The sequence below is a fragment of the Myotis yumanensis genome, unplaced genomic scaffold (assembly GCF_028538775.1).
Source record: "Myotis yumanensis isolate MYYU_CA2020_CCGP unplaced genomic scaffold, mMyoYum1.0.hap1 SCAF_14, whole genome shotgun sequence".
Taxonomy (NCBI): Eukaryota; Metazoa; Chordata; class Mammalia; order Chiroptera; family Vespertilionidae; genus Myotis; species Myotis yumanensis.
The window spans coordinates 7,839,634-7,860,408 of record NW_027223765.1 but is presented as its reverse complement, the minus strand read 5'-3'; the positions used below and the strand labels follow the sequence as shown (position 1 = coordinate 7,860,408).

The window sequence follows — 20,775 nt, the reverse complement described above, 5'->3', positions numbered from 1 at the left end:
GCCCGGGGCAGTGTTCCCAGTACAGAGCCCGGCCACACAGAGGAGCTCCGCCTGGACTTCGGCTCCGCAGTGCCACTGAGGACCTGCGTCAATCGCCAGCTCGTCCTGACCAATCGCTCCCCGATCCAGACCTTCTTCACCCTCAAGTTCAAGTACTTCGGGAGCCCTCTGAAACGCGTGAGCCAGAAGCCCAGCATGTAAGTCTGGTTTCTCTCAGGGGCAGTCCCCGGGGAGGAGGTGGCCAGGTGGCGTTGGCCCCATGGGCCTCTGTGCGGCCGGTGGCTGCAGGGAGCGGGAGGACGTGCTTTCACGGGTGGACCTGGGGCAACGCAGAGAGGAGATGGTTCCTGCTGCCCGGCTCCCGCACCCTGAGAGGCCCTGTGGCGAGGCGGGAAGGTGGCCCCTTCTCCTCAGCCTGGCCTGCCTGCTGAGTGGAGGGCTTCTGATTCGGGCCAGTGAAGGAGGGAGAAGTTACTGGAGGCGGACGGAACTGTGTGGGCAGAGATGTGGCAGTGAGGCATCCTGCAAATCTGTAGCTTGAAATCAGCCACGAAGTATTTACACCACAGCAATGGGCAGTTTACCAGCGCACCACTGCAAACACCTCTCCACCAAATCGCCTAACGCAGGGGAGCCTAACTTGAAAACCACTGCTGCCGACGGCGGGAGGCCACTAACAGTTTCTAAAACATGAAGTCTCCCACTCGATGGTGCTCGATGGACAGATGTCAGCAGGAAAGACTGGAAACAGGGGCCTTTGCAGAAAGCTATGCAAAGGACGGGGAGTCTGCGTTGGGCTTATATCCAGGGGTTGCCAAGGCACAGAAACGGGGCCAGGGGTCCCCACCCCAGAGCCCTACCAAGTTTATTGGGAGGCAGCCCCTGGGCTGGTGGGTAGCTTTGGATGGCAGGCGTGTGGCTGGAGCAAAGACCAGAGAAGGAGGTGAAGAAGAGACCTGGCCAGCTCTCCCCTGCAGTGCTGGTTGCTGGGGGGGAGGGGAGGGCGGTGGCTCAGGTCTGAGGAAGGGTCTGGATGGCCTGAGGCTATTCCTGTGTCCTCCTGGTAAAGCCCCGACGTGTCCCCTGCCCTGCTGAAGACGGATCGGATTCGCCAGCAGTTGGCCAAGCGAGAGCAGCTGGGTAAGAGCTCCCAGGGGCAGGCGCCGAGCCCAGGCCTGGCCAGAGCGGGATTGTCCACAGCTTCCTGAGTATGTGGACCCTGACCATCTCAGTGTCTTTTTTGTTTTAATATATTTTTATTGATTTCAGAGAGGGAGAGAGAGAAACATCAATGATGGGAGAGAATCATTGATCAGCTGCCTCCTGCACGCCCCCTGCTGGAGTTCAAGCCTGCCACCTGGGCATGTGCCCTTGACCAGAATCGAACCTGGGACTCTTCAGTCCACAGGCCAACATGCTATCCACTGAGCCAAACCGGCTGGGGCTCAGTGTCTTTTCTAGCAAGGTCCCGAGACAGCTGTGGCCCCCCACCTGACAGCAGCTTTCTGTTGAGTGAGGCCATCTCCTTGTTAGGGCATTAGGCTTGGGCACAGGCCCAGGATTTGATTTGGGATGGGTGGTGGCTCAGAAGGGAGGGCTCCCCTGGGGGCTGGCCCCTGGACCCTGGGATCCCAGAAGGAGGGTCTGTTTTGCTGGACCAGGGAGAGATTGGGGGGAGGGGAGAGGGAGGCTTGCCTGGTACAGTGTTTTGCTAACACCTGGAGGTTTGGACCTCATAGCCCCCCTCCCTGGGGTCCTGAATCCCCTTCCCTGGTTCTCACCCGCCCCCACCCCAGAGTTTATGGAAAACATGTTGTCTCACGGGAAAGGAGCATCCTTCTTCCCCCACGTTTCCCAGGGCAAGCTGGACGCCCACCAGCAGCTCTGCGTCGACATCACAGGCTGCGCGAACATGTGGGGCGAGTACTGGGACAGCCTCATCTGCAAGGTACGGGCTTGCAGGCAGCTCACGGCCTGTGGGGTGGGGAACCTGACCTAGCCCTCACCTCCAGGCTCTCTCTTCCCCAACACCTGGCCCTTTGACTCAAATCTCACGGAGAAGAAACCCTTGAGTAGGGGGTGGGCATTGATACACAAATAACTTGGTGCCAGGTTACTTTTTCTTCTCAGCATCATTTATAAATGGAGAGTGGGGAGAGGAAGGAAACAACCTAAGCATCCATGTCTGTCGGTAGAAGGTTTGGTTAAAATGTTTTTAATTTCCCCTAACCAGTTTGGCCCAGTGGATAGAGCGTCGGCCTGCAGACTCAAGGGTCCCAGGTTCGATTCTGGTCAAGGGCATGTACCTTGGTTGCGGGCACATCCCCAGTAGGGAGTATGCAGGAGGCAGCTGATCGATGTTTCTAACTCTCTATCCCTTTCCCTTCCTCTCTGTAAAAAAATCAATAAAATATATTTTTTTTAAAATGTGGGCTCCATCCATCCGATGGAACTCTGCACAACCCTTATATGATACTGTAAACCTTCATTAGTAAAATTCTATGTCACGAAAAGAGATGCCGTATGCTCTTCATTTATACCTGTTTCATGTGCACAAAAGAAGTCTGTCCAGACAGTTGTACATGAAAATGTTGACAGTGAGTCATGCTGGGGGCGAAGGATTGTGAGTGATTATCATACTGTGTTTTTAAAACATTTTTAATAGATTTTTTATTGATTTCAGAGAAGGAGGGCGAGGGGGAGAGAGATAGGAACACCAATGATGAGAGAGAATCATTGATCGGCTGCCTGTAACCCAGGCGTGTGCCCTTGACCAGTATCGAACCTGGGACCCTTCAGTCCGCAGGCCGATGCTCTATCCACTGAGTCAAACCGGCTAGGGGAAATTAAAAACATTTTTAATTTTTATTAGCAGGAGAAATAATAGTTATTTCCACTTAAAAGCTACAGACATTTGATGAAAGGGGCTATAAGAGGTAAAAGATGGCCAGGCTGGGAGTCCTGTGCGGGTCGGGGGGCTGGGCGGGTAGGACAGCAGAGGGATGGGCAGGGAACTGGCCTTGGGGTATGTGGGGTGAGCATCCACCAGTGAGGAGTGAGGCCAGGCCCTGCTGGGCCAACCGTGGAGGCCCTGGGCTGGCTGGAGAAGGACAGGCTATGCATTGAAGGGAACGGGGAGCCAGGGAAGGTGGTGGCAGCCGGCGACAAGGGACAAAGGATTGGCGTGTGTTTGCAGGTGGGAGACCTGCCGCCCTCAGTCATCCCAGTGCACATGGTGGTGGTGGGCTTCCCCATCAGCTCTCTGAGGACCAACTACAGCGCTGCCCAGTTCCAGAAGGAGCCTGTCCTCAGGTGCCCACGCCGCCCTGTTCTCCGCCCCCTAGAGACCCTCCGGCTCCAGCCTGAGCGGCTTTCTTCTTGCTCTTCAACTGGCCCGGGGCCACTTGGTGCCACCCAGCAAGGAAGCCCCAGGACAGGGTTGCTCTGGAGGGGAAAGGCCTCAGGGGACAACTCAGACAGCTACTGGGGACAGTAGCAATGAGTAGTCAGCGTGGCTGGGGCCCCCCATGCCAACTGCGGTGGGATGGGCTGTCAGGGTAGTTGTAGGGAGAGGGGAAGGGTGTTACTGGGGCAGTGAGCAGCCCTGGGTCAAGTTCACCAGGTCATAGTTCACCAGGCACTGCCTGGTCTCGGTGAGTCCAGGATGAAGACAGACCCCTGTGGGGCCTCCTCCCTGCCTGTGCCTCCACTCCAGCTCCCCGTGTGCTGCTCAGGGCTGTGCTGAGCCTCGTCTCCTGCCTCCAGGTTCAGCACCCAGGTCTCTGGAGGAGAGACAGTCACCCGTGTCCTGCGCCTGAATAACTCCAGCCCCTGTGGTGAGACACGAGAGAAAGTGGGGTTCCCGTTACAGTTTGTGCGGGGTGGTGGTCCAGGCTGGGAGGGAAGACGGGCCGGGAGAAGCCGGATAGAGCAGGAGGGTATAAACCCGTAGATTTTTTTTTTTTTAATCCCAGAAACATTGCCCGGAAGTGGCAGGAGAGAGGAAGCGAGGCCCCACGCTGAGTGGGGTTACAGGCCACCTTGGAGGGGCTGCAGGGAGGCGGGGGGCGTGGGAAGACGCAACTGCCTGTCCCTCCTCCTCACCCCTCCCCACACCTGCCCCAGACATCCGCCTGGACTGGGAGACCTACGTGCCGGAGGAGCGGGAGGACCAGCTGCTGGAGCTGCTGGTGTTTTACGGGCCCCCTTTCCCGCTGCGGGACCAAGACGGAAACGAGGTCCTGTGCCCCGAGACCCAGGAGAGCAGCAGCTCCTCCCAGTCCCCAAGTGTCTCTAAGGAGTCGTCCTCCAGCCCAGAAGAGGCCCATTCTGTGAGCACAGTTGGGTGGGGCGGAGGCGGGGGGGAGGGGGGGGTGGTGCCAATAGGCCTGGAGCCTGTGTGAGCCTCAGCAACATCTTGATGACAGGCCGAGAGCAGCGCCAGCGCCAGCGACAGGGCCAAGCACATCATCTCGATTGTCCTGCAGGAGCACGAGGGGGTGCCCTCGGACCACCTGTACCGCATCAGCCCCAAGCAGGTGGTGAGTTGGGACTGGGCTGGGAGCTGCCTCGAAAAGTGCCCCCTGGCCAGACGGTGGCACCAAGCAGCACTGAGCCTGCGTGCCCGTGCCAGGTGGTCCCTGCCGGGGGCAGCAGAGCCATCTCCATCTCCTTCACGCCCATGGTCCTCGGCCCTCACGTGCTGCACAAGGTGGAGTGTGCTGGCTACGCCCTGGGCTTCATGAGCTTGGACAGCAAGGTGAGCCCTCCTGGCCTGGGGTGGGGCCACAGCCACTGCCTGCTCAGCCCAGCAACCGCCAGTGATCAGGCCTGGGCTCGGTAGGTGGAAAGGGAGCTTCCAGGGAGGCGGCGGCGCCTGCAGGACTTTGCCGTGGGACCCCTGAGGCTGGACCTGCAGGGCTTCGTGAGGCCCGCACAGTGAGTCCGCTGGGCTGCCCGGCCTCCCTCCCTTCCCCGTGGGGAGCTCCCTTACCCGGCACCGGTGGGGACCAGACAGGGTTCTGGGAGCAAGACCATGGAAGTGGGGGGCGGGGGAGCAGCCAGCAGGTGAGCCCAGGTAAAGGCTGGCCAAGCAGAGTGGGGGCTGCCAGGAGGCCCCAGAGGCCCAGCGCGGCCCCGCCATGCCTGTTGCTGCAGGCTAAGCGTGGAGCTGGACTACGGCGGCGGCACGCACTTCCGGCTCCAAGCCAGTGACCTCATCCCCGAGCAGCCCTGTGCTGGGGTGAGTGTGCTGCCCCCTCGGCCCTGTCCGTTTATCTAGACCTCACATGTCCCCGCAGACCCTTCTGAGACCCAGCACCCCCACCACAGAGCCACAGGCCTGAGGCACGGGGAGATGCAGCCCAGCCCCCCTCTGTGCCCACCCAGGTCCTGAGTGAGCTGGTGACCACCCACCACCTGAAGCTGACCAACACCACGGACATCCCGCACTACTTCTGGCTCCTGGTCTCCAGGCCCTTCTCCGTTTCTCCAGATGGAGCTAGCCGTGGCCACGGGGCTCCTGGTGCTGGCCGGGAGCAGGAGGGTGAGGAGGCGTCAGCCGCAGCCGGCAGGCAGCTGGTGCTCCACCCGCAGGAGAACATGCTGGTCAGTGGAGGGTCCTGGGGTCCTCAGCCTCGATGGGCACACTCCCCTGGGCAGTCACCTTTCTCTCTCATACATGCACACGTGTGTGCAGACAACACACCTCACACGTTTGTACGCAGACACACACACACAGACATTTGTGTCCAAACCACACGCTTGACCCCTCAGCCCATGCCCTGGGCACTCCGGAGTGCACTCCCACTGGACACACCACTGCCGGCAAACACGGGCCCTCTGCACAGGTGCTCACACAGGCAGGTAGGACCAGACGTCCCCGTGTGAACACAATGTGAGTCCCAGGCAAGCAGACCCCTCAGCCCCCCTGCCAGCACCCGGTCAAGGCTGAGCATTCCCACCAGCACCACTTGGCACACAGCCTCTCCCTTCCCACGTGCCCTCACTCAGGTAAGTTCAGTTTGATTGCCATCCGCCCAAGGTGACCTTCCCTCTTCTGTGACAACAGAACCCTGGATTTGCAGAGTTGGGAGGCGGGGTGGCCCTGGGAGTGCCAGGCGGTGGGAACCATGAATGGCCGCCTCCTTCGGTTTCTGAGGCACGTGGAACGAGGACAGGTCACAGGCCACCTGAGTGCACCCCATCTTCACTGTGGGCTCCCAGGTGTGAGCGGCGAGGCAAGGACAGCCAGCCAGGCTGGGCGCCCCACCCTCCCTCCCACCCTCCTCCTGCTCCAGAGGCTCCTTCCTCCTGTCCTCTGAGGGGCTTGGGCCCTCGCCCGCCTCACTCTGCACGCTCCTGGGTCACCTCAACCACATCCAGAGCTTCTTTCGAAACGTGTACTTCAGTGTGGGTGTAACGAGCACCGGCCCCGTGCTGCAGTGCCCCGCCTGACTCCTGCCCAGAATTCCCTCCCACACACCACCTGTCCGCACCCAGCCCTGCCCACTATCTCGGCAAGTATCACCAACCCCGGCCGGCTCCGAGCGACCACCCAGCCCTGCTGCTGCCCTCTCCCCAGCCTCTCAGCACATCGCCCTTCTCTTCCTCCCACACCCATGTCTTGGTCTAGGACAGTGGTTTCCAAGCCGGGCAGATGAGAAAGAACCTGTACTTTTAACAAGTGCCTCCGTTCATTCTGATGACTGGGCCCAAGTTGCACCTTGGCCCCAAGTCCTCTCACCCACCAGCTCCCCCAGCCCACCTTCCCGCAGCAGCCAGTGGCCTCTGAGGAAGGCAACGCTGAACAGGACGTCCCCTGCTTAAAACCCATCAGAGGCTCCTCCCTGTCCTCGGGAGAGACCCCGGCCTTGCCTAGGCTCACGCGAGGGCATCAAGGACAGTGTGCCTCTGGCCCCTCGGCTCCTAGGGGCAGGCACAGCCTCATCCAGGGAGTGACGGGTGCTGGGCAGAGCAGGGCAGATAGTGTTTGTGGGATGCAACGTCTGACCGGGCTCTGGGTGGGGGTGGGGAAGCACACGCCTGGGCTCTTTGCTGGGCAGGGCAGGGCCAGGTCAGCCAGAGCCCTGCAGGCTGTGCTGCGTCGTGACTGAGCGGGGGGGGGGGGGGGGCGCAGCCTGGTGGGGCCTGCCTTCAGCAGCCTCAGGTGACAGCTGGACCTTGTCTGTCAGGTGGACGTGTCCTTCTCGCTCTCCCTGGAGCTGCTCTCCTATCAGAGGCTCCCAGCTGACCAGATGCTGCCCGGAGTGGACATTCGGCAGAGCGGGAGTGGAGAGAAAGAGATGGTGTTTACCCAGAATCTGCTCCTGGAGTACGCCAACCAGACCACCCAGGTGAGTCCCAGGCCTGCCCCCATGCTGTTCTGGTGAGGTCAGAGGAAGACAAACCCTGACAGGGCCCTCAGAAATGAGAGGAGCCCAAGTCCTTACTGAGGACCCAGTCTTGGAAGAGGCCTTGCCAGGGAGAGATGAGGGTCATTTATCCTTGCTTGTCTTAGGAGCTCAGAGCCAGGTGAGGTGCTGTAAGTAAAAAATCAGGGAAGGCTTCCTGCAGGAGGTGGCATGTGAAGCCTCCCATTTCATTACTGTTTAATGAAAAGGGAACCACATTGTAAGTCAGGCCGAGGGAATGGCCTGATGGGTGGGAACAGAGAGCTCCTGAGGGACAGATTCTCAGGCTCGTGTGGGGCTGAGCACCAGAGTGAGTACCACAGGCCTATTCTGTGGACTGTGACAGATCACGGGCTGTGGTGTGGCGCTGAGCTGGAGGGGCCCAGGCAGGTAGGAACCCATCGGGAACGTGAAGGAATTGTCCGGCCTGAGAGGTGGATTCCAGAGAGGCCAGGAGGATCTGAGCACTGGAGCCAGGGGCAGGGGAGGCCGAGGTGAGGAGGTGGGCTGGCAGTGCCTGAGGGTGAAGTGGTGGCAAAGGGGCTGTCAGGAGCTAGGGCACTCCACAGGCAGGGCCCGATGTCAAGGGAAAGGGGGAGATGACCTAGGGCCCAAGGAAAACAGGGCTGGGTCTTGGAGCCCCCGAGGGAGCAGGGTGGAAGGCAGGATGCACTGGACCAAGGAGCAGAAGCCACAGAGCTTGATCAGGGCAAGGGTGGCAGGGGGAGCAGAGGGCGCCTTCCTGGCCCACTGTGCAGAAGCCCACCAGCAGCTTCGGGCTTTAGATGGCAGCACCGGCCCCACCCACCTCCCTGTGCTGCCTGTGTGCTCCCCAGAAGTGTCAGTACTTGGGGTCAGCAGGGCTCGTGTGTCCCCAAGACGCTGGCTCAGAGCCCACCGGGAGTGGCAAAGTCACCTGGTCCCCATCAAGTTAACGGCTCTGTCCCCATAGGTGGTGCCCCTGCGGGCCACTGTGGTGGTGCCCGAGCTGCAGCTCTCCACTAGCTGGGTGGATTTCGGGACCTGCTTTGTGAACCAGGAGCGAGTCCGGGAAATCTACCTGATGAACCTGAGTGGCTGCCGGAGCTACTGGACTGTGCTGATGGGTATGCCATGCTGTCCTTCCTGCCCACTGCTCCCCTGCGCAGCTGGGCCGGGACCCCAGGAAGGTGGCTGACACCACCTGGGGTTTTCTGCAGGGAGGGGACTTCCTGGGGCAGTGCATGTAGCCACCTGCCCACATGTGCCCCCTTCCCCGCGGTGCAGGCCAGAAGGAGCTGGACAAGGAGCCTGCGGCCTTCAGGGTCTCCCCGAGCAGTGGGCTGCTGGAGGCACGATCTGTCAACGGGCCTCCCACCTCCATCATCCTGCAGGTTCTCTTCACCGCCAGGTACAGCCCCGCCCAGCCCCCGGCACTGCCAAGGCCGGAACTCCTTCCTCACCTCAGTCCCCTGCGGCCCACAGGAGCAATGAGCTGTACGAGTCCATGCTGGTGGTGGAAGGCATGCTCGGCGAGAAGGCCTGCACCCTGCGGCTCCGGGGCCGAGGCTCTTACGATGAGAGATTTGTGCCACCCTACCAGCTCTGAGGCTCCGCCCTCAGAACCACCGCGCCCCCAGCCAACATGGAAATAAACATGGCCCCGAGCTCAGGACAGGTGTGCTGTGCAGGGCACACGCTGGAGGACCTGTGAGCAGCTCCTGGATAGAGGGTGCTGGTCTCAGCCCAGGTCCTGCACGTCTGTCCTCTGAGGCCACCTCACTGTGCAGACCGTGGTGGTTAAGAATCAGTACTCAGACTGAGCCGAGGCCAGACAAACATGCTAAGAAGCTGACACATTTACTATGTCTATTGCACTCCTCATCCAAAGGCCCCTTCCCCAGGAATTACATGGTGGCCTTGTGGCCTGGGTGACCCAGTACCTCACCCCCTCCTGTACTATGTCCTCAGTGGTCACGGTTTCCAAATTAGCTGAAGGGCCTCGATTTGCCCACTGCCGCCGCAACCACCACGCCGAATTTTCCCACGTGGCGTCACTTCTGTAGTGTTGCTTTCTTGCCTCCAACGGAGTGGGCAGCGCCTCGTTCAGTTTCCAGGGTATTCAAAGACAGCAGCGGCTCCCATTCCGGTCCCAATGCACATGGACACCACCCCATACGCCCTGTGGAAGGAACGCCGTGTTGGCTGGGTGAGGGCAGAAAGGGCAGAAGCCCCACCAAGCTCTCTCCAGACCAGGCCGAGCTGGGCAGACCAAGGCGTTCATGGGCACAGAGGATGGAAGCCGTGGGTATGGAATTCCCCGACTGCCCACCTAGGCACACACATGGCAGGTGTCTGCTGCCGGCCAGGGTCCCCTTCACAGGCCTCTCATGGAAAACGGGGTCACAGCCCTGCATCCTTATTTCAGAGTGTGTGCAAGTACACTTCCCCCGACTCCCCTCGGTGCCCAGCTTGGGGATCCCCAGGACACCCCCATGGAGAGTCGGCCTCACCTCTTCCCACGGCGCTTCAGCTCGTTGAGCAGCGTAATGACTTGTCGAGCCCCAGTGCAGCCCAGGGGGTGGCCCAAGGCCACGGCACCCCCCAGAGGGTTCACCTTCTCAGGGGGCAGTCCTAGCTTCTCCATGCAGTAGACAGCCTGAGAGGAGGCACACCATCAGCTATCACTCCCGCCCGTCCCCGGCACCCCTGGCTCCAACTGGGCTGCCGAGGGCGCAGGCAATGTGGAGAAACAGAGGCTCACCTGGCTGGCGAAGGCCTCATTGATCTCAAAGATGTCCACGTCATGCACCGTCAGCCCTGCAGGCAAAGGCGGAAAGGCCTGAGCTGACCCAGTGGCCCCTGACCCTTACAGGACTCTCAGTCTCTCAAGGTCCCACCCCATCCCTGGCCTTAGGCTGCCTGGTGTGTCTGTCTCTGTTCCAGATGAAGGAGTGGGTCCCAGCTGTGTGGTCAGGAAGGGCTCTGGCAGGGGTGCTAGTCTGTCCCACCTTCACTCTGCAACACCCACAGGACCACCGCCCTCCGGCATCAGCATGAGGCGCAGAAGTGGGATCCAGACCGAGGGCATGAAGGAGCCGCCTACCTGCTTTTTTCAAAGCTTCAGGAATGGCATAGGCAGGTCCAATGCCCATGACGTCAGGCGGGACCCCAACCACGGCATAGGACCTCAGGATCCCAAGGATGGGAAGGCCCAACTCTTCTGCCTTGGACCTCCGGGCCAGCAGGATGGCAGCTGCCCCATCGCTCACTTGGCTAGAGTTTCCTAGAAGCAAACCATTAGGGGTAAGGAGGCCCCAGAGCAGGTCTAAGGAGGCCCAGCGCCCCCACCCTATCAGGTGGTTCAGGCTCCCAGAGAACATCCAGCATGGACGTGCCCCAGCCCAGTCTCACCAGCAGTGGTGGAGCCGCCCTCCTTGAAGGCAGGCTTCAGTTTGGCCAGGCCCTCCATGGTGGTGTTGGGGCGGATGCCCTCATCCTGGGCCACGGTGACCCTCCTCTCGGTGCCCTTGTCATCATAGACCGTGGTGGTCACAGGCACAATCTCAGCTTGGAAACAGCCCTTGCTCTGGGCTCTGGCTGCCCTGCGTGAGGAGCACCATGGACAGTGAGGCTCCCTTCCTTCCTGGGGTCCCTCTGCTGCCTCCACTTCCTCCCCACTGGGGCCGACACGCAGCTCAGAATGCTAGATGCTGGGGCACGCCCGCCTTGGGGAGCTCGGAGGGACTGGTGTGGGTTCCCCACTACCCCAACCTGGGCCTGAGAGGCCCAAGGCCTTATGGGCCCTTCTTCACCACTGACCTCAGATCTTCAGATCCTGGCCAATCCCAACCTCGAAGGGAAGAAAGTATGGGGTGGGGGCTCTCCGTTTAGGTGACAGCCACGAGGGACTGAGCCTGCTGGGCTCTCTATGCCAAAGCGAGAATGGAGCCCCAGGGAATCTGTGCTGGATTCTGCCCACTTTTCTGTTTGATCAGAATGGCTCGGTTTCATCTGTCCCCTATTTTAGGATCATGCTTACAATCACAGGCAAAATGCAAGTGCCCAGGGCAGTCCCCTGGGAGAAATCCACAGCTCTCACCAAATTCTCAAATGGTTACTTGACCCCAAGTGGCTAAGAACCACTGCCTCAGAGAAGCCCACTGGTCAGATGTGACTCCCCCGCTTTGCTATCCTCTCCCTGGGCAGCTGGGGCTTGCCAGCTTCAGCCTGCCCCTGCCCAGAGCCCCAAGTCCTGGGGTTCTTCTGATGTCACCCCCAGCCCCTGCCTCAGGTCCAGAAGCTGGGATGCCCAGGTCCCAGCAATGCTGGCCCCACACTCAGGCTATCCGGAGGAGCCTGTGGCTACCATGTCCAATCACCAAAGCACAGCAGTTAGAGAAGAGTCCTGACCCTCATTACACTCCCCCCCCTCAAATGAACAGATGGGGAAACTGAGGCCCAGTAGGAAGGAGACACCCAGGGTGAACAGACAATAGCAGGATGTGGAAGTGCTAGGAACGCACACTGGCCCTGGCTCTTGCCCCCTCTCCCTCCTGCAAGGCATGAGACGTGGAAAGCACTCGCTGCCCTGTAGCTGGTCTACAGACAGCCTCCCCTGAAACCACTTAGGTCAGCCTTTACACACTCCACCCCACGCAGCACTCACTTTTGCTGGGAAGCCAGTGCAAAGGTATCCTGCTTCTCCCGAGAAATGCCAAACCGCTCGGCTACATTCTCCGAGGTTATCCTAGGAGACAAAGAGCAGCAGTGTGGGTGAGTCTGGCAGCTGGGACTGGCCTGGTGGTGGAACCCAGCACCGGGAGGACAGGAAGGCCAGTCCGTGCCACAGAGACAGTAATGATGACTCAGGGAGTGTAGGGGCACAGACAGGGAGTCACTCAGGCCCTAAGAAGCTCGAACACCAGAGACCAGAATAGAAGAGGGGCAGATGAGGGCCTGGGAGGGGCACTACTGGGGGCTCTTGGCCCGCTCCTCCTGCACCTCAGGAAGATGGCTTTAATGTGGGAGATGAGGACTCCCACGTCCCCCCTGGAAAGATCACACCCCAGCTTCCTGCTCACTGTAGGTGGAGCCCACCTTCATCCTGGGAACCCAAAGGAACCCAGAGCCACAGGGAGGCCTTCTGGCTTGAGGGGCTTCTCTTGGAGACAGGGTCCCTGGGTGTGGAGGCAGACCGAGCACTGCCCTCTCTGAGCTTCAGGTGGAGCCAGGATTCCCTGCCCACAGACTCCAAGTGGCCCAGAAGCTCTGGCAGCAGAGCTAACAACATGCTGGGCAGACAACACGCTTCCCATGTTGCATCTGCTGGGCCCAAGTTCCCTCACCAGCATGTCCAGTAACCAAAGCTTCCTAGTTCCTCATCTTCCTAATTTTCCAAGGCATTGGGTGCAGCTGCATCATCCCTCGTGACTGAACCCCCAGGGAGGGAGGAACAGGCTAGGCCATGTTTGGAAACCCAGAGGCACAGAGAGGGCCTGGAGGTGCAAGAAAGGGCAACATCGAGTCCTGTCCCGAGTCCCTGCAGAGCAGACCAAGCCGGAAGCAGGCCAGGGTTGGCAGCACCTGCTGCAAGATGATCCAAGTTCCCGAGCCCCTGCGCCAGGCCAGGTAGGGAGCTGAGGGACACGGCACACGTAACAGGTGCACACTCACCCCATGGGAATCAGGCAATCCCTGGCCTTCTCCTTCTCCACCAAACGTGAAGTAATATTTCCAGGGTTCCCTCTGTCAGCCAGGGACATAGACTCCACTCTGAGGAGGAGGAAGAGGTGATCATTAGGACTCAGCCAAGGGTCCCGGTGCACCTGACAATGCTGGCAAGTAGGGAGCCCCAGGACACGGCCAACGAGCCAGAGCTGGGGCGGGGGACAGAGAACTGCATGGTCCACCCTCGAGGCAGGATTATGCTTCCCTAACTTAGCTGCTCCCCTGGCTTGGGCTAGTGCCCGCCACAGAGGGGAAAACATCCAACAAGCCCAGGACTCTGTCCTCCAGGAACAGATTTAGAGGAGAGAAGAGACAAAAATTTTACAAGATGCAGGTCAAAGAGTGATGTGACCTGCATGGATGAGGAAGCGCTAGGAGCCGAGAGGAAGTGAGGTTGGTTTATTGTGGTGAAAAGGGCTTTGAGGAGGTGGGGGAACACAAGGCCTCAAGGGTTGATAACACAACCCTGACCGAATGCTTCTCTGTGCCCAGCACTATTTTAAAGTCTTTCCAGGTCTTAAGTACTCAGAACAGACTCAGTCACATAGATGCCTTAAGCAGTGGTTCTCAACCTTCTGGCCCTTTAAATACAGTTCCTCATGTTGTGACCCAACCATAAGATTATTTTCGTTGCTACTTCATAACTGTAATGTTGCTACTGTTATGAATCGTAATGTAAATATCTGATCTGCAGGATGGTCTTAGGCGACCCCTGTGAAAGGGTCGTTGACCGCCAAAGGGGTCGAGACCCACAGGTTGAGAACCGCTGCCTTAGAGCATTAGCTGTTGTTAATTTAATCTCATCAACTTCAACAGGGCGGAGGTGGCTATCCCCATTTTACAGATGAGGACACTGAGGCTCAGAGAGGCTAACTTGTTCATGATCATTTAGCCGGGATCCACATTTAGGTACTCTGGCCTCAGAGCCCACTCCTAATTAGGATGTTCTGGGATATTCTTCATGATCGAAGAAGGGACAGTCCTGGCTCAGACCTTAATACCCTAGTAACAAGGTCTTTAACCTGCATGGGACCTCAGATGCGTCTAAGAAACTCACGAAGGCTCCAGCCTTCTCCCCAGTTACCCCCACTCCTCCCTCCCACAGTAAGATAGAGGGACATGAGACTGATCAGAGGGCAGCCTGGGCAGTGGCCCTTTCCTGTCCAAAGTCCCTGTAGTGCGGCCTTTGGTTTTATTTACAGTTGCAGACACAGGGCAATACAACCCAGCGCCAGTGGGCACAGCCCTGAAACGGCCCAGCAATGCTCCAGTGAAGAAACGCTATCCAGGGGGACTGAATGGGGCCACTCGCCACCCCCTCCCCACCGGGCCTGCCAAAGCCCTTGCTTGGCCTGCCCTCCCAGCACCAGATCCCACCACGCCTGGGCCCCACACCCTGTCCCTCCCGGGAGACACTGCCCAGTCCAACTTCTGCAGCCCCATAAGCTGCAGCCAAAGATGGAGCCACAGCGGACAGTGACCAAACCACCACAGATCTGACCGTGCCCCTTGGTTCCCGGGTGGAGGACGAGGAGGCAGCCTCAGAAAGGGAATAAACCAGTTAGAGTAGGCAGTTGTCCCTGGCTTTGGGGAACCAAAACTGCAACTTCTCCCTCAGCAGCACCGTGACGGAACAAGGGCCGTGGGAGGAAACCCAAGAGCTCCATCTTCTCATGCTTGCCCAGTTTCCAGCCCGCCAGGTTCCGAGAAAGCAAGCTTTGAGAAGCCCACTTCCTTTTCCCATTAGTGAGAGGTGCGAACAATTCCTGAGCAGCCAGAGCTGAGGGCTACTGAGCCGAATCGGTAGGAACCCTCTCCCAGGCAGCTGCCTAAGGGGGAACATCCTGAAATCACAGGCCTCTCTGACCTCAGGAGACGAATATTAGTTTATTGTTACAAGCTGGTTAAGAAGCTCTGGCAGAAAGGAATTCTTACCCACAAGCCATGCCAATGTCATAAGACCCATTTCTGATGCCACCTGCAACAAAAGCATTTCATAAACATCCTTGGAGTCGTTCTGCTCTGGGAGCCGGGGCCTATCCCCACCTGGTCTCTACGTGGGCCCCAGCCTCAGACTGGGAAGGCCCAGGAGTGCCCAGAAAAGCCTGGGGGTAGTGCAGGGGGCTCCTCCTCTTTCTGGGATGAGAATCCTCTCAGGCATCCTCATTGCTTGCCCAGTAGATAGTGACTCCTGACCCAATTTCACAGAGCCAGGCCCCAGGCCAGGCTGTGGCAATGGGCACCCACCCAGTCAGTCACAACTTACCAGCGATGTTGGCCACTGCCTGGAGCCCGGAAGAACACTGTCTATTGACAGCGGACAAAGGCACAGTCTCTGGGATGTCACTGAAACAGAAGGTGAGGCCACCGTCAGCCTTTCCCCTCTCTAGGCCAGATCCCGACTGGGCAGACCCCATCTCTACAGGCACTTGTTCCCAGGGCCGTACAAGCACATGCCCCCCCCCCCCCCCCCCAATCCTGTGATTCTCTTCAATCAAGGCCAAACAGAGCCAAAGGCAAGGGAAGGCTAGTTAGGCCACAGGGATCCTTCTTTCCCTTTAAAGATTAAAAAAATGAAAATTATCTTCTCCTCCCAAAGAACAGACAGTTAGAGCAAAAGAAAGTATGAAGCCAGAAACCATCTCTACTCCTCAGCCTTAGGAGCAACCACGTGGCTAACCCTTTCTGTTCCCCTTCTCTCCGGAAAGCCTGCTCCCAGCTGGTGAGAGATCCTGATGGGTACCAGACGTTCTAACATTTCTTGTTCTGGTGGGTTCCTCCAGGCTCCCACCCTGGTCCTGCCCTGGAAGCTGGTGGGCTGCCCCTCCTCATGCAACCTGCCCTGGGGAAATCACCAGACCCTCCCCAGACCCATGGACTAAACTGTAGGGGTGTCAGAGCACTGGTGATTCTGGGGTGCAGATAGTCTCCTAGGTCCCCTCGCTCTCTAGTTACCATCCCTTCACCCAACCCAAGTGTACACTGAACATCTCCTCAGTACAAGACACCACCTGAGGGTTGCGGACATGCTTATCAGAGTGCCCTAGAAGATGCCTCACCAACACAGAAGATGAATCAACTAGCAGAGACAGAAACAACAGAGCGAGATGGGAAAGAACATCTCAAGGAAGCACAGGGCTAGCTACTGGAGAGGTCCTCATTTTAAGCCTGGGGGCTCAGGGAAGTCGTGCCAAATGGTGAAACTGGGCAGAGGTTAGCCAGGGCAGAGAGGAGGTAGAGACAGCACTGCAAGGGGAAAGAATGACCAGCATAGGGAACAGTAGGCAGACAGGCTGGCTGAGAGGGGAAGAGTCAAGGCCAGTCAGCAGCTGGGAGATAAGGCTGGAAGGTAAGTCTGGAGCCAGATCCTGGGAGTCCTTGAACTCCAGGCTAAGCAGCCGGAACCTCTTCTAATCCCTAGAGGTTTTATCAGTTTTCCTGTTCCTTCACAGGCCAATGTTCCCCTTATTTCTTCTCTAAGCAGTTGGGCGTACATAGCTAAGTGGGTCTTCAATCTACACTTGAAAATACTAGTAACGTAAGCACTCCTGTCTTGGGACAGCAGGAAGCGACGGGTAAGTTTACCGGGGACCCTCCCAGGCCACCCCTGGCCTAGGGCTCTGCCTTGTCCCCACCTGCCCAACTGGCAAAAAAACTGAGCGTCCCTCTTCAGTGTACCTGCCTGGTTACTGACCTGGCAAAAGAGGCAGAGTCCAAACAGGACTTAGAAAAGTTGACCTGGGCTAAATTGACTTTGGCTAAAATTCAGGTCACAGAGATGGTTTGCTACAGTCCCAAAGGTCCTGTTTGTCTCCGCCCTGTGGCAGGTAACACCTCTCCCTTCCAAGTAGAGGAAAGGTAGGGTTCTCACGAGCCCGGTGCTGAGGACCCTGGCTGCCTCCAGGTCTGGTTCCAATCTGATTCTCTCCCAACCACAAGCTGAGTTCCCCGAAGCCTGAGCCCACTGGAGAGTCAACCTGGCCACCCCAGAGCTCGAAGTGGACGTTTACCTCAGAAACTGGGCGATTCGGGCCATGATTGCCCCGGCCCCCGGCTGCAGCACATTTCCTGTGGACAACAAACCTTTATTCAGTGCCCGGTGGTGGTTGGGGCACTAAGGTACATGTGTGAATACCAGAGAGGGAACATTCCAGATCTTTCTTCAGAAACACAAGCCCTGAGCAGGCTCCCTTGGAGGCTCTGAAATTTCAAGGTGCGGAGCTGGGGGAGCAAGCTCTATAGCAGCTCTTCCTGGCCATACACTAGACACAGTCCCTGAGGGTCCCAAGCTCCATCACCCCGTGCACCCCACCTTCCCAAATCGGCACACAATGGGCAGGTGTCATGGAAAGGAAAGAACGCAATGCAAAGCTTGGTGTCTAACAAACTGGTTCTGTCACTTAGGGAGACGGGGTTCTGAAAACGCACACCTCCCCAGGTGTCCTCTGCCAATCCCTGCTGTCACTCCATAGGTGACACGGTGATTTCCGCACCCACAGTATTTAATAAGGCTCTTGCCACATGACGTTATGTTTAGAGGCTAGAAGAGTAGAGGTGGGGGGGGGGGGGGGCGGGTGCGGGGAAGGGCTGACCAAGATCAGGCAGCTCTGGATTCAGATCCCAAGCTCTGCTGCAAATTCCCAGGCCTCAGTTTCTCCATTTGTAAGCGAGGAACTGGACTAGACTGTTTGGGGCGCTCCCTCCATTCTGTTGTAGCAGAGACTGGATGTCGGGGTCAGTAAGAACCCTATAGTTTTCTGTTTCCTAGGATGTCCTCAAACCCCGGTGCCCAGTGTCTTGGCGTTGGAATGTCTGTCACTTGACAGCCCTGCTTCCTACCACTTAATGCACCGAAGGCACTTGGAGGGCGTAGCAAGTGCCTGGAGGCGGGGGCGGAGTCCAGCCCTAAAAAGACAAACTCTCCGGGAAAACACCCGCCCGTGCCTGGGGGTGAAGTGTTGGAGGACTTCCGCGGGGAGGGAGGGCGAAGAGCGCCGAGCCCAGGGCCTGGGTAGCGAGCTCACCCACGCAGATGTCTCCCAGTTGGGTCGGGCTCAGCCTGACGTCCTGGAGAACCGCGGTCAAGACGGCGGAGAGGAGCTCGTCCGGGGTGGTGTCCTGCAGCGGGAAGCGTGGCCGCGGTGACCCCGTGGCCTGCGCTACCCGCCCCCCTTTCCCACCCCAGGGAGGCAGAGCTGTCCCCGCGGGGGCGCCGAGGGGTCCCGAGCGGAGGAGCCGGACCCCGGTTCGCCCCTCGCCGCCATCTCACACCCGCGCCCGGAACCAGGGCCTCACCTTGAAGCCGCCGCGGCCCCCGCGGCCGATGGCCGTGCGCCGCCCGTGCACCACGACCACGTCCTCCGGCGACGCGCGCGGAGGGCCGCCCCAGCACGGCGCGGCCTGCAGCGCAGGCTTCGAGCCCGAGTCGGGCCGGCCGTTCAGATGGCCCAGGACCACCTGCAGTCTCCGCATCGTGCCGCTCGGCCCCATAGACTCCTCCACCCGGCCCGGTACCGAGGGCCGGAACCAAAAGACGGTCGCCAGCGAAACCGCGACACCGGACCTTTGCCCTCCAAGCCTAAGTACCGCCCACCGCCCTGCGGACAGCCACGCCCTTTCTCCTCAAAGTCCCGCCCACCACCGCCGTAGCCAACCAGAAGGCGAGTCTGCCTGAAGGCCCGCCCCTGCCTCAACGAAACCACCTATAACGGGGGGGGGGGTCTTTCCACTCAAAGCCCCGCTTTCCGTAGCCCCGCCCAGAAATGCAGCCACACGCTGGTTGCCAGACCCGAGGCGGGGCTCCACGAGTCCTCTCGGTAACGTGCAAAGGCTCCGCCGCTGCCGGGCTCCTTCCCCCACTGCCCCGCCCACTGCCCGCCGCCAGGGCTCCTTGCTCCGATGGAAGCCCGGAATCCAACCCCTCTTCCCCGTTCCTAGTCTTCTCCGCTGGCTCCGGGGTCCCAGCACCTAAACAATTCTGAGCCGCCCCAGAGCCCTGTCCCAACGTGACGTGCGTGGGCTTCTCCTGGGATGTCTTTCGAGAAGACTGATCGAATTTGGGATTGTGAGGCGGCCAGAGAATGGATTTTACAAAGGCGCGGAGATGTGACCAGCTCCTATCTGGAGAGAGAGCACCATACACGTCTCTAAATGACCAATTTTACAGTCATTTGGGATGATTTGATTGGTGCCCACCAAAACCACTTGGCCGGGGTCTCCACCAAGGCAGGTAGCCGTGGTGCCTGCATGCTTGGCACTTAGTAAGTGATCCATAAATACTTATAGAATGAACGAATGACCCAGAGTCCCCCAGGTCAGGACTGAGTCTCCCCCAACCCTACAGGGCAAGGCCAGGTGCCCCCTTGACTCCCAATGGCAATGTGTTTCCCTGGAGCAACCATTTCAACCTTTTTCATCTCAGGACACACATCATTACTAACATTCTGGGGCACAACAAAAACTGTATTATATTTTCTGCCCATCTGGCAAAAAAAACACACAAACATATTGGAATAATTTTGATTCATTTACCCCGGGCGGCTATGGTTGTGCTGACTGTTGTCTTTGATTGGTTGTTGTTTTACAATCTAGTGAAAAAGAGGCCAGTGCCCCCTATTGAATAGTCAGGTATTGCATGTTTTAAGAATTCTTATGGCACAGCCATGTGCTTCCTGCTGCACACGGTTGAAAATTGCTGCTCCAGCGAGTAGTGTGGACGAAAGGGGCCACATGCTGACCTGACAAGCTCAGGAGAGGCCTGCATGGCGGTCTTGCAAACTCAGAGACCTAAAGTAACCACAAAGGATGGTCTGAAATTAAACTTTAACTAAAGCAGTTATGGTGGGCAGTTACGTCCTAGGCCAGTATCTTCACTGACAAGGTCAACCTTTACCTTAACTGAGCCTATCTGTCTTTTTGCATCTATGATAACATACCCTTGAAATGTCTGGGTAACTTGTGACTTCCCTTTTACTGGAGCCCCTGGGGCACAACCAAATGTGCTGGGCGTCAGGACAGATACCACAAATTCCTTCATTATCATGTTAATTGATCCTGCACCCACCTAAGTATGTGTCCATCATTTTATTTTATTTTTTTAATTAAATCTTTATTGTTCAGATTACATTTGTTCCTCTTTTTTCCCCCCCATTAACTCCCCTCCTCCCAGTTCCCGCCCCACCCTCCACCCTCACTCCCCACCCACTGTCCTCATCCATAGGTGCACGATTTTTGTCCAGGCTCTTCCCGCATCTCCCACTCCCCTTCCCCCCCCCAAGAATAGTCAGTCCATTCCCTTTCTATGTCCCTGATTCATTATAATCACCAGTTCATTCTGTACATCAGATTATTTATTCACTTGATTCTTAGATTCACTTGTTGATAGATGCATGTTTGTTGTTCATAATTTGTATCTTTACCTTTTTCTTCTTCTTCCTCTTCTTAAAGGATACCTTTCAGCATTTCGTATAATACTGGTTTAGTGGTGATGAACTCCTTTAGCTTTTCCTTATCTGTGAAGCTCTTTATCTGACCTTCAATTCTGAATGATAGCTTTGCTGGATAAGGTAATCTTGGTTGTAGGTTCTTGGTATTCAGCACTTTGAATATTTCTTGCCATTCCCTTCTGGCCTGCAAAGTTTCTGTTGAGAAATCA

At 58.0% G+C, this 20,775-nt stretch overlaps 2 protein-coding genes across 2 annotated transcripts in view; one reads left to right on the top strand and one right to left on the bottom strand.

The window, feature by feature from the left end:
* DLEC1 (DLEC1 cilia and flagella associated protein) overlaps positions 1 to 9,606 on the top strand; it is a 44,008-nt gene extending 34,402 nt beyond the window's left edge. Inside the window, exons 23-37 of the mRNA XM_070391604.1 lie at positions 12 to 197; positions 1,070 to 1,140; positions 1,797 to 1,948; positions 3,197 to 3,312; positions 3,766 to 3,836; positions 4,126 to 4,331; positions 4,428 to 4,541; positions 4,634 to 4,759; positions 4,844 to 4,938; positions 5,158 to 5,242; positions 5,389 to 5,607; positions 7,194 to 7,355; positions 8,365 to 8,518; positions 8,679 to 8,802; positions 8,877 to 9,606. Coding sequence (XP_070247705.1) covers positions 12 to 197; positions 1,070 to 1,140; positions 1,797 to 1,948; positions 3,197 to 3,312; positions 3,766 to 3,836; positions 4,126 to 4,331; positions 4,428 to 4,541; positions 4,634 to 4,759; positions 4,844 to 4,938; positions 5,158 to 5,242; positions 5,389 to 5,607; positions 7,194 to 7,355; positions 8,365 to 8,518; positions 8,679 to 8,802; positions 8,877 to 9,000 — 2,005 coding nt within the window. The 3' untranslated portion in view covers positions 9,001 to 9,606. The remainder of the gene's footprint in view (positions 1 to 11; positions 198 to 1,069; positions 1,141 to 1,796; positions 1,949 to 3,196; positions 3,313 to 3,765; positions 3,837 to 4,125; positions 4,332 to 4,427; positions 4,542 to 4,633; positions 4,760 to 4,843; positions 4,939 to 5,157; positions 5,243 to 5,388; positions 5,608 to 7,193; positions 7,356 to 8,364; positions 8,519 to 8,678; positions 8,803 to 8,876) is intronic.
* On the bottom strand, positions 9,236 to 18,705 carry ACAA1 (acetyl-CoA acyltransferase 1). Its single transcript, XM_070391608.1, has 12 exons — positions 18,417 to 18,705; positions 18,146 to 18,239; positions 17,132 to 17,189; positions 15,388 to 15,467; positions 15,057 to 15,099; positions 13,068 to 13,166; positions 12,061 to 12,141; positions 10,806 to 10,996; positions 10,498 to 10,677; positions 10,156 to 10,211; positions 9,905 to 10,050; positions 9,236 to 9,573 (listed from the first exon to the last, which is right to left on the bottom strand). The coding sequence occupies exons 1-12, from the start codon at positions 18,609 to 18,611 to the stop codon at positions 9,498 to 9,500; spliced, it is 1,299 nt and encodes a 432-aa protein (XP_070247709.1). The 5' UTR covers positions 18,612 to 18,705; the 3' UTR covers positions 9,236 to 9,497.
* Positions 18,706 to 20,775: the final 2,070 nt, after the last annotated feature.

Coding starts and splice junctions, on each gene's coding strand:
- ACAA1 (XM_070391608.1), bottom strand. CDS start 18,611: ATGGGGCCGAGCGGCACGATGCGGAGACTGCAGGTGGTCCTGGGCCAT. Junction 18,240..18,416: donor GGGGCCGCGGCGGCTTCAAG/GTGAGGCCCTGG, acceptor TTCCCGCTGCAG/GACACCACCCCGGACGAGCT. Junction 17,190..18,145: donor ACTGGGAGACATCTGCGTGG/GTGAGCTCGCTA, acceptor TGTTGTCCACAG/GAAATGTGCTGCAGCCGGGG.